This window comes from Myodes glareolus, chromosome 8 (genome assembly GCF_982192425.1).
Source record: "Myodes glareolus chromosome 8, mMyoGla1.1, whole genome shotgun sequence".
Lineage (NCBI taxonomy): Eukaryota > Metazoa > Chordata > Mammalia > Rodentia > Cricetidae > Myodes > Myodes glareolus.
The window spans coordinates 5,662,313-5,674,355 of NC_142033.1; the positions used below are offsets into that span (position 1 = coordinate 5,662,313).

At 42.8% G+C, this 12,043-nt stretch overlaps 1 protein-coding gene across 1 annotated transcript; it reads right to left on the bottom strand.

Annotated features, from left to right (window-relative positions):
- Positions 1-1,394: 1,394 nt before the first annotated feature.
- Dmp1 (dentin matrix acidic phosphoprotein 1) lies at positions 1,395-7,914 on the bottom strand. The gene is made up of 5 exons (XM_048428173.3): positions 7,845-7,914; positions 7,333-7,380; positions 5,286-5,318; positions 5,071-5,115; positions 1,395-3,676 (listed from the first exon to the last, which is right to left on the bottom strand). Exons 1-5 carry the CDS (start codon positions 7,896-7,898, stop codon positions 2,342-2,344), a joined length of 1,515 nt encoding a protein of 504 aa, XP_048284130.3. The 5' UTR covers positions 7,899-7,914; the 3' UTR covers positions 1,395-2,341.
- Between the last annotated feature and the right edge of the window lie 4,129 nt (positions 7,915-12,043).

Sequence of the window (12,043 nt, forward strand, 5' to 3'; positions counted from 1 at the left end):
TAGTGTTAAAGCCCAGTAAATACTTTTCTCTTCTGCTAGTAAATAAGGAAAAGATACTCAATATTTGAGTTAAGAAACAGGATATTATGCAGTTACAAATGCAGTCACATGTTCTCTGACTCTACATATACATGTTATATTCATATATAAAATACATATATATTAGTAAGGATGAATATTAAACTGTTTCAATGAGTCTTCGAAATACTGTCACGTATGCCTCAGGCACCTAAGAGGTCCCCAAATGGAACAATTATCTCTGAAAGAGCTAGGAGTTTGCGGGAGCCCTGACAGTCAGCACAGAGAGCCTAGAACCCAGACACACATGCACGAGCAGGCTAGGGCAGAATAACTCCAGGCCACGCTCCCAACCCCTAACTCAGAATGTCAAAGGGAAGGATTAGAGAATACACATGCATAGTTAGGTATGTACATGCATATATATATATCCTCAAGGGAACGCAGCTTTGACCTTGAGAGGAAAGACAAAGGGGACCAGACCTACATCTGGACTCTTAACTCAATGGCGGGAAATTCATAAGCACTGCACTGTCATCCAAAGGGAAACAGAGTCGGGAGCCTGAGGTGCTGGGGGAAAATGATCTTCCTCCAGGACACAAATACTTAAGGATTTTGTTTTCCTGGACCTTCTAGAATACACAGATGGGCATCTGAAAACAGTATGAAGTAATACTGGTCTCAAACATCACAGGCTTCTGAGGAGGTCTCCGACCAAAGCTAAGAATCGAATCTCCTCCATATCTACAGTAGGTGTCATTAGTGAACTATCACAAACACATACGTTTTTATTTTCAGTTATGTGTATGTCTGTGGGGGAAGCGGCATGTGCCCATGAATGCAGGTGCACTTGGAGGAGAGAGGCCTAGGAGCACCCTGGAGACAGAGTTACTGTTATAATCCGCTGGCCTGGTCTGTCACCTGGGGACCCTGTCCCTTTAGAAACAAGCACCGCCTACTCCTAAGTCTCACCCCCTCTTCCGCCTAGACAAGCAGATATCCCCCCACCAAGGTCTGGGGTGACCCACAGTCCCTCGTGGGACCGGCCTTCAGTCCCCCATGTCTTTTTAAATGATGGCAGTTACAGGCAGTTGTGAGCCACCAAGCGTGGGCACTGGGGTCCACTTTCAGGTCCTCTCCATGAGGCAGACGGGCTCGGACCCGATAAACCATCCCTCCTGCCCCCTGCAACACATCATTTGACCATCCTGCTAGCATATCTCCAAAACATTTTTCATGAAGTAATTTAAGGAAAAAAAGATTTTTATTTCAATGAGATAAAACAAAATAATTGGAAATGTTTCAAAAATAAGGATTATCTACCTTGAATATATTCTAGTAATCAAAGGCACCTTAATAAATAAGCACACAATTCCTTGGGGTATTATTATCTTTATTACAAAACAAATACTTTTCCATGAGGTAATACTTCATTCAATAGCATTTGAGAAAAAAATACAAAGAAATAAGTCCAGCCTTATGTACAGAATTTTGCTATGTGCAACACATATAAAAGACTCGGGGTAGTTTGTAAGAAAATAAAGCTATACCTCCTCGTTAAAATTATTTTTTTCTTCTAACTCCCCACCAAATTTTCCATTTCATCATCAATAAGGCATTGTTTACAGAAGGCCCACAAAATCACTGAAAGGGATAAAGTAATTGGGAAAAAATATTTATTGAAGATATCCCATTCTGCCTTGGTTTGAGAGTGCTTTTTACAAACTAAACATTTCACTGGATACAATTTAATAATGGTTATCTCAAGAATAAATAGAATTATGTTGTCTTCAATGGAGAAATCCTAGGTAACCCTGCAATTTCAGTCCTTGCGGCTGTGAAACCCTCTTGTTCTCCTAAGCGAAGCTGGTTCCCCCTTGCTGAGCCCCCATGCACTCCGCACAAACCTCAGCATGGCAGGAGCTCCCTTTCGTGGTACCTTTTAATGTTTTCGTTTTGCATATCTCTCTATAGGCTCCTCGGGAGCAAAACTGCACCTGAAGCACCTTTCTGTCCCAGGGACCTAGTGTTGTGCCTCGTACTTAACAGAACCCCAATATCGCTCTGGCTAGTGAGTCAGGGCTACTGGGCACACACACCCCTCTGTTCATGTTCACTGTGTGTGTTCATGCCACATTACTCAAACTTCTGGGAGTGGGTGACTTGCTAGGACTGCGCAGTGTTGAACAGTTCCTCACGGAAAGAAATGGCCCTGGTTTTACTTCTGATCAAAACATCAATAAGTTATAGTTGCAGTGAACTCCCTACTCCTAGGCCCCCAGGACTCCTTCCTGGGGGAAGCCATTTCTTAGAAAAGCTAATGCTAGTAGCCATCTTGGCAATCGTTGTCGTCTTGGTCCCCAATGGGTTTGTTGTGGTAAGCATCGACCATCAGTTTCCTGCTGTCAGCCTCCATGTTTTTGGGATGGCTGTATTCCTCGCTGCTTGAAGCATCCTCTGGAGAGTTACTCTCTTCTTTGGATCTGCTACTGTCCCGAGAGTCACTGTCCCCCTCTTCCTCAGAACGGCTGTCCTGCTCGGACTGGCTCTCCTCGCTCCGGCTCTCCCTGGAAGCGCTCTGAGACTGGAGGCCTTCCTGGCTGGAACTGTCCCCATCCTGGGCTGACTCCTGACTCTCCTCCGAGAGTCTGAGGCTCTCACTGGACTGGCTGTCAGCTTGCTCCTCTGTGGACTGGCTTTCTGAGCTGGAGAACGTGTTCAGACTGTCCTCCTCGCTGGACTCGCTGTCTTCCTGGTCTCTCGTCTGACTTGCATTATCTGGGTTGTCGCCCCTGGACTCCCTGGCCACCCCTTCCTGAGACTCGCTACTGCTTTCCTGGGATGGCCCATCAGCCTCCTCGCTGGACTCGCTGCTGGGGTCTTGTCCCTCTGCACTGTCTTCCTGGGACTGACTCTCGGTTGTGTCTTCCTGAGACTCGCTCCTGCTTTCCTCCTTGGAGGCGGTGTCCTCTGTGGAGTCACTCTGGGTTTCCCTGCTATTGCCATCAGCGAGCTCACCTCCGTCATCTTCCGCGGAGATCTGGGACCTCCTAAAGGACTTGCTGCCTGCCAATTCCACAGATTGGCTGCCATCTGAATCCTGAGTGCTCCTGAGCTCATGGTCCCCTTTGGATTCTTTGGATCTGATACCTGCGCTGCTCATTCTGGAGTGGCCCCGATCGCTTCCAGTACTTTCAGGGTCATCACTCAGCATCCCTGCATCATCAAACTCAGAGCCGTCCCCGTGGCTACTCTCGCCCTCGCTGCCACCTCCTACCCAATGTTCCTCACTCTCGCTGTCCTGAGTGGAGTCACCTGCCGCACGCCGGCTGTCTGCCTCCTCCTCACTGCTGTGGTCCCTGCTGTCACTGGGAGCATCTTGGGCATTATTTTCCTGAGAGGTGCTGTCTTCACTGGATTGTGTGGTGTCCGCAGAGTCCTCATCACTGTCCAGCCTGGAGCGCCCTCTCCATTCAGGCCCTGGGCCATTGTCCTCGTCACCAAAGGTGTCATCCCCACTGTCATCTTCATCATCCTCCTTATCAGCCTCTGTCCCCACACTCTTAGCGAGACCACCAGCAGGTCTATAAGCAGACTGGTCACCGTCAGAGTCCACGTCCTCTTCAGACTCGGTGCTGTCACTGGGCTTGTCATTTGCCTGAAATCAAGGTAAACAGCTATGGTCAGTGTCCAGGAGCTGATGGACAGGGCACTCTCTAGAGATGGGCTCTGTCTGCCTTTTCTCTGTATGTTCTCACATCACCGTCAGAACTTAAATGAGGAGGGAAGAATGGGTTGAAACTCAAGTTCTCTGTCTACTATCTACCTATCTATCTATCTATCCATACATCCTTATCTACCTATTATCCATCTATGTATTATCCATCTATCTATCTATCTATCTCTATCTATCTACTATCTACCTATCTATCTATCTATCTATCTATCTATCTATCATCTATCTGTCTGTCTCAAAAGTGTTTTATCTTGCAACCCATGCTAACCTTGGACTTGCTGTGTTGCCCAGGCTGGAGTTAAACTTAGAGTGATCCTCCTGCCTCAACTACGTGAGTGCCAGAATGACAGGCATGAGCCACCATACCTAGCTACTTTCTATTTTATATGGCCTATCCCTCAATGTTGCAACCCTACCCTGCCTCGTTAATTATACATCACACCTTTCTCAAGCAGCCGTTTCTTATCCTCCTTTGAGAAATGACAGAATGTCAAGTCGATAAAACATGGATCCTCCCCTAAAGGGGCGTTTCCCCAAAGGCTATGGTATTGAATTTCTCTAACAATCTTTGATGAGTATTTAGTAGATAAGAATGAGCAGGCTAATGACCCATCTCCTAGACTTGGCCCTGTAGAGGGTACAAAGGAGGTCTGTATTGCAGAAAGAACCACAATCCTGCATCACATGACTGCTTGAGCATAGTGATAAGACAAAGCTCGGGAGATCACTGAGTGAAAGAGCCCTCGCTTTCCTAGTATGAGACGCTGGCTTTGATCCCCAGTGCACACACATGATGCTTTTAAATAAAAGATATTAGCTTTTTGGCTCTCTTATCCCCCCGGACCACATTGGGACTGCCTTAAAGAGACAGACACTCCTAAAGCAGTTGTTTTCAATAAGGTCGTTACTTATCTAACATTCTCTCTCTCTCTCTCTCTCTCTCTCTCTCTCTCTCTCTCTCTCTCTGAGTGTGTGTGTGTGTGTGTGTGTGTGTGCGCGCGCGCGCACACACACACATGCATGTGTGCGCATGTGCTTTTTGGTTTTTTTCCCCTTGTTTGTCTCTCCCTCTTTTTTTTAACCAAGGAACATTTAGGGACACAATGTCTCCAGTGATAAAAAGGGAATGAACAGTGTGTTCACATTTGAATTTTATTCTCTCCCTTTTCCTTTTTTATTTTATGGGACTGTTTACCCTGCATAACCAATGGTTAGAAAATATTATATTTAGAACTGCTGCCAGGTAATTTAATCGCCCATCATTTTCCTTCAATTCCTAAGTAGCCAGAGAAGCTGGGGGAGCCTTGTTTAATTACCTGTTCCTCTGAGCTAACTTTACTCTCGTCTGATGACTCATTGTTCTGAAAGAGAAAAGAATAATGTTTATTTTTCTTTTGTAATTCCCAAGAGAAAATACGATACGCATCACTAGCTCAACATTTATTTATACTATTTTCAGAATAGTGAAGGGGGAGAGGGTATTAAAGTTACTTTATAAGACATTTATGACAGAAATAAGTAAAATAGTTACCGTAGGTGGTGGTGGTGACTGAGCCAAATCGCCCTGCGTAAAGGAAGAAAAGTCAGTTATTCTTCGGATGTGGTTATGCTACTGCAAATATTTAGAATAATTTCAGGTGATTTTTAAACTTGAGGGGTATGTATCATACTTTCGTATTATGATAAAATGTCTAACATCTGAGGTGAAATAAGTAATAACTTGAGATATGTTGAAATAGACATGAAAGATTTCTGTATTTCTGACACTTCACCCAGTGCGGCTGCTCTGAAGTTGGCTGCCCCTACAACGGAAGGAAACATAATATAGAACAACCCTAGGACTCAGACTCCAGCATTAGTCTCAGTTAACTTGCTGCCTCCTGATGCTGGCCTTAAAAAGAGCCACGCTGGCATTGACAGTCACATGTCCAGGGAACTCTTAATGCTCCGGTGATCTGGAATGCTGCCTGTATATAGAAGGGCGAGCAGCTCTTCTCAGTTGACTGACAGTTCCTTATTCATACATGAAGAACATTACCATGCAGTGTGTGATACCACGAGGTGGCTGTGAGAATGGTCCCAGCCAATAGCATGGGACCATCTTTGCTGATGTTCAGTGTAACATATTAATCCAAATAAATAATCCATTTTGAGTATTTCCACCTTGCAAAATTCAAGAACAGACAAAGTGAATGAAGAAAGCCGCTAAGCCCTTTGTGGAATTTGCAGAGGAAAATGACATCAAGGGCAAACATTAAATGTCACTGCATCAGTCACCCTTAGGTTTCTTTCACCAATCCCAGTCTCAGAAGAAGCCTGAGAACTGCTGAACGCATTCGGCCCTGTCCCCCTACCCCACCGTCTCTGCTCTTCACCTTTTCCTTCGACACGGAAAAGTCCTGTGTGACACACCCCAGGCACTAAATAGGAAAGGGGACAATTGCTAATGGCACGTCTTCCATCTGCCTCTCAACAGTGCTAGTCTGCAGAGTCTCAGAGAAAGAGCAGCAAATGTTTGTCTTTGCTCCATGGGACGGCAAGCAGGCCCAACCGCAAATTACCCCAGCCAGCAACTACTGGGAATTAGCAGCCAGAAGAGAGCAAAGCATTGGTGTTTTTCTCATGACTTCGGAGCAAGAAATATCTATACGTCTCTGTTTAGATGAGAGAGATTTACAGGTGAATGCTTTTAAATTAGCCAGCCAACAGACAGAAGTCCACACTATATCCTGCAATGCCTATTCTCACCGTAGGCAGGAGCAGGACCCAACTCTAGGCTTCCAACTTTGTTCAGTAAGTACTAGAGCATTGGGCCCACGCTGCATCCTATGAAAAAGCCACCAAGAAGCACAGCAATGAGCAAAGCTCTCTGAGGTAGTGTTTAACCTTGACCTGCAGCACCAGTCTCCTGTCCCTGGCTCCTTTCTTGACCCATCATCCACAGTGTCAGAAACGTAAGGTCTCCGCCTACCATTTATTAAGCATATAACCTGGACAAATGATATGAATCCCTGTGCCTCCATTTCTGCTGAGTGCATAGGAAATGAAACATGCCTATTGTGTCGATAGGAAAATGAGAAGTAGGGTTCATACAAAATAGAACTCTGCCTGGCAGTGGTTCCTGAGTGACTGGCAGTTAGCCATTAGAGTGACGGAGAGTTCAGCACTCAGTGAGCATCGCCATTGTAAGGCCTCTAGTATCTTTTCATTTTTCTTTCCTCATTTCTGGCTTCTCTACTTCTTGCCTTCTAGACGGCTCTTGTTTGCAGACGTCAAGTTTTGGTCTCTCTAGAAACTCTGGCTCATTGTTAGTCATCCCCCTGTACCACGGTACCCATCATTGTACCTGTCATTATAAGAATAAAACTAGAAAGGGTTCCCTCATCCAATTGCACTACGTAGGAATTGAAGCATTATTTTCTTATATGAATTAAAAGTCATAGTTCTTACTACTTACAGCTTAGGTATTTAGAAACTTTTAATTTATCAAAAATTTTATCATTTGCCATTGAGTCAACTAGGTTATCTTAATCACTATTAAAATTGAAATATTTCAGAGCATTTTATTTTTTACCCACCATCCACTCTTCCGAGCTCTCGGTTTCAGTATTTTGATATCTGGCAACCTAGAAAGAAGAATATGCACAATAAACCTGCAGGGAAATTCTCAAGGAAGTATTTGTTAACTTTTCACATGCTGGGGCAATGACAGGTGACTCTTAACCTATCTTAGGACCATGTGGGGGCCTTGCTAAACTTCTATGTCCATTCTTAGAGAATCTGGGTCGTGGATCTGAGGTAGGATTGAAGAATGTGAATTTCCAACAGAGCCTAAGTAGTGCTGATTCTGGGATGCAGGGTGTCACCCTGAAGACCCCTGCTATAAGGATGAAGATGGGAATCACAGTCTTACGAACGGAAGTCACCTGAATAAGAAATAACTTGGCCAATGTTTACAGAAGACAGCCTCCCAAACAAACAACCATGACCCTTGTCCTACTGAAGCATGCACAACCAACTGGTTCAAAGTCACTGAAAGCGATGCTGTTTCCAGTATACAGGAGGATAATATCTCTACCATTATACTTACTGGGAGAGCACAGGACAATCCCCAAAGGAACATAAGTAGGATACCGGTCTTCATATTCGGATGTGATTCCTCTACCTGTAATGAAAGTCATGATGTTTCACTTCAGGATACAGAAACCAAGGTGCTTTTGTTCTTACCTTTTTATCTACCAAAGGAAAAAAAACTCTTAAATATGTTCCTCTTCTGACAAATGACTGGACAGAGAATGCATACTGCACCTCTATGGTGGAATAGCATTTGACCACAAAACAGAACGCAGCCCTGATATGTGTTACAGAGTAGAGGAGCCTTGACCGCCTTATGCAGATTGAAAAGGAGGCCTCTAGAAAAGACCACAGTTGTATGACTCGTTTATATAAAGCGTCTAGAATGTGCACATCTTTAGACAAAGGAAGCAGATTTGTGGTTCTCGGGGCTTGGAAAGATGGGGTGTTGAGCAGTGACGGCTGGAAGGTGCCGATGTCTTTTGTAGGTGATGAAAATATCCTTGAAGGGGTCCTGGTAAATGTTCACATCTGTGAATGCACTGAAAACCACTCAGCTATGCGTGTCAAACAGAGGACGTGCTATACAAATTACACCTCCATAAAGCTGTTTAAAACATCTATGAAAACTTCAGTCCTCAGAAACAAAAATACCTCAAAAAGGACACCTACAAACATTTCTGCACGAGCTTCTAAGATACAAATGAGAAAGCAGGTAGAGAAAAGAGAATAGAGAAGCTTCCAGGTAGTAATTCTGTGCAAAGCAGCTAGCCAGCTCATTCCCCTAAAATCAACACGCCCTCTCTGTCTCTCTATCCCCCACCATGTGTGTGTGTGTGTGTGTGTGTGCAAGCACATATGCACACATTCGCACACTCAGTCATCCTTATAGCTATATAATAAAGTCTAGACAAAACTAACTTGGTTTTTTTTCTTTTGTTTTGATCTTCAAGCCACACGCCGTGGCAGGCTTCCTATTACAGCCCAGAAAGCTTTTAATGTCTGCCCTAATGCATTCAGTCATACATTATACATGATTGTGCTGGATCCCCTTAGGTGCCATTCACAGCAAGGAAGGAGCCAGAGAAGACTACAGATCTAGGATACACTTGTGAGTCACACTAAGAGGAACAGGCCAAATCAAGCTGCCCTTCATCACAAACTCTATAAGCCAGTGGCTGCAAAAATAATTTCTTCTTTACCTCAGCACAGACCTTCCCAACGCTGACGAAAAAAATCTATCAAGATACTTTGAAGGGAAATCATGAAAACCCTCACAGCTGCTCTGACAGACACAATTGATTGACTTTCATGTGTTCCCAAAAGTTCTGCAATTTTATTTCAATCTCCCTACTCACTAGGTTCTTTCTTAATACCTAAATACATGCTATAAACTGAAAAGACTTTTAAGCCATAGATTCATGAGTTTGGCTATCTATTAGTATAAGATGAGAAATTTAAAATATATTCTTTATTAGAATTTAGCACACTGAATATTAATTTATTCTTACACTCATTATCTAACATTTTATTTATTTATATTTTCTGGGAAGAAAATATAAACATGTTCAACTATACCTAAAATAAGTCTAATTCAACAGATGTGGTTTCCTGCATAAAAACATTTTTCTAAATTCTTAGATTCATTGTTTTAAAAAAGTTTTTTAAAAAAGTCCAAAATGCAATTTTCTCAAAATAACTGTACGTCAATAGCTTTGGTATTGTGGGTGAAGGAAAGCTATACAAATTTCCAGTCTGATTTTACAATTTGAGTAGAGTTATAACATCATAGCTATACAAAATGTGCCTGAAAACACCAGTGACTACTGAGTTCTTTCACATTCTTTTTCATTTCTCTGTTACCTAAAAATAAAAGTGTGGAGGTGTGATATTCAGTGACTCTGAACCAATAAAGGTGGTGGCTCCACCAGGAAGGGTGTGGTGTTGTTGTTGAAGTCTCTCGGGAGTGGAGTGGTGTGCAGCGTAAGGAAGATGCACTAACTTGCTCAGGCTTCTAGAAACACTATTTACATCCTGACCTAAAACAGTAATTTCCCAAATGAAAGGCTGGGAACCCAAAACAAGAAGACCAGTGTCGCAGAAGAGCTGACATTGGTTCCCGGATGTCATAGCCCCATTGAAGAAAAGCAAATCTGAAAGCCTATGCTGAGTCTTCGGGAAGTCTTTCCTGCTGCACTGTTGATGTTTTTGTAAAGTGTGTTTCCAAATGAAAACACCAAACCTCGGTGAACATTTTAGCTACTCTCCAAGGAAGAGTAGAAGATTCCGAATACCAGGTTAACAAGGGAGCTACAGGCCTGTCTGTAGATCATGAGGCCGGAGCCACAAGCTCGCCTTCAATACCTGGTTATAGAATCTCTGCATTCAGTATGTGGTTATTTAGTAAGAGCACCCAAATGAGGGGACCAAGAGCTGTGGCATGAATCATAGCCATTTGGAAGTCACTGAACTAGAGACTTTGTTACACTTCTGAAGGGTCAGCCTGGAAAGGAAAAGATCTAATAGTCAAGGGCTGGAAAGTGACTGCCGTCTAGTTTCCAAGTGTGTCCGAAACTCTATATTAAGTGAAGCAACTTGTCTTAGAATTTCTCAGAGCTAAGTTTCACTTGCATAGACCTTCTTTGATGTAAACTGAAGTGAAGGAACTAGCCAAAGGAAAGAAATCCAAGAGTGGAAAATCATATGTTCTTCCTAAACCCTTGAGAAAGTAACTCAGGTGTATTGTCTTCTTGTCATTAAACTTGAGAACACTAATTAATAATTTATTCATTAACCATTGGGAAATATTTGTGGAAAACAGCCTATGCACCAGGCATTATTCTAGGTTCTGGAAAACAATATTTATATTATAGAAATAATAAGTGCTAATACTACAATCAACTAATCAGTGCCTACTTTAATTTCCTCATCACGACTCTTTGAAAGGAAAGTGGAATTTTGTCAGAATGTAAATTCTATTAGAATTCAAAGAACTAAATGAACAAATAAAATTTCCCTATCTTTCTTGTAATTGTGGTGGCCTCTGGGACATCTCCCATCAGCTCAATATTATATGTCTGGATAACCATGAAGAGCCCCAAATATAGGTTGTAAAAAACCTCTAGACATCTAAGACACCCTAGTCCACATCATCCTCGGGTGAACAGCAAATTGACTAAATAACCTTTAGAAAATTGTTTGTTTTCATGGTCTTCATCAACAAGATTTAAGGTAGGATAAGTCCTCAAGAGAGTCAATTAGGTAGAAACTTGAGATAACCAGGAGCCATTGCTCTCGAGGAGAACTCCCTGCATACGCCATGCAGCATCCTCTAGATGCTGCAAGGAACACACGTCGTGACTACTGTCTGCTGTGGAGGACACTTACTCCATTGATGAAGTGAATTAAATGCACAGAGTAAAAACCATGCCTGATGGGAATACACACACACACACACACACACACACACACACACACAAAAAAAAAAAAAAAAAAAAAAAAAAAAACCACATGTGAGTTTCCTATCCTAGAAAATGTCCTAAAAGGCAAAGCCACTCAACATTTATTGAAGTCTATCTGTACACAAAGCCTTATACTAACATGAATGGCCAACTACCCAAATACACACTGTCATGGTCACATGCTTGGTTCTTGCCAGTGATGCTGACATCATCTGTCAATTGCATATGCAACTCCTAATGACTCCCATTGTTCTCTAAATGAACAAGGATGGGTGGTGTTTCATTTCCATGACAGTGTTTTTGAAACTCTGCCACACAGGTTTAGATTCTCTCACATCTTCACATCTAAGAAATGTCCATATAACAAACAGTTTTGTTTTATTATTGAAGCTAAACCCAAGGCGACTTTCCCATCAGTCCTTGCAGTAGACTTTCTGTCAGAAGTAATTACAGAGATCTAATTGAAACATTACCGGGAGAATACCTGGCTTCTTTGACTTAACGAAAACTAAAATAAGAATCAGTGTCCTCAAAACTTAGCTCTCTGTACCTTCTTCTGAGAATCAATGCCTTGTAACATGTACATATTTTATATATTTCAAACACCAAAGCAAAAGTTACTTTAAAAATTGAATGATGAAAATGTCTTACCCTGGCAAGTTCACACGGTCTTTTCCCAAAAGGTCAAAAGCCAAGTTGAGGTTTTCACAGAGGACTCTCAAAGAAGCCCCTCTCCAGCTGCTGCTCTGAACAC

Excerpts from the sequence above, each read along its gene's own strand:
- Dmp1 (XM_048428173.3), bottom strand. The coding sequence starts at position 7,898 with ATGAAGACCGGTATCCTACTTATGTTCCTTTGGGGATTGTCCTGTGCT. Across the intron at positions 7,381-7,844 it reads GATTGTCCTGTGCTCTCCCA|GTTGCCAGATATCAAAATAC; the intron begins GTAAGTATAATG and ends TCTTCTTTCTAG. Across the intron at positions 5,116-5,285 it reads AGTCACCACCACCACCTACG|AACAATGAGTCATCAGACGA; the intron begins GTAACTATTTTA and ends TTTCTCTTTCAG.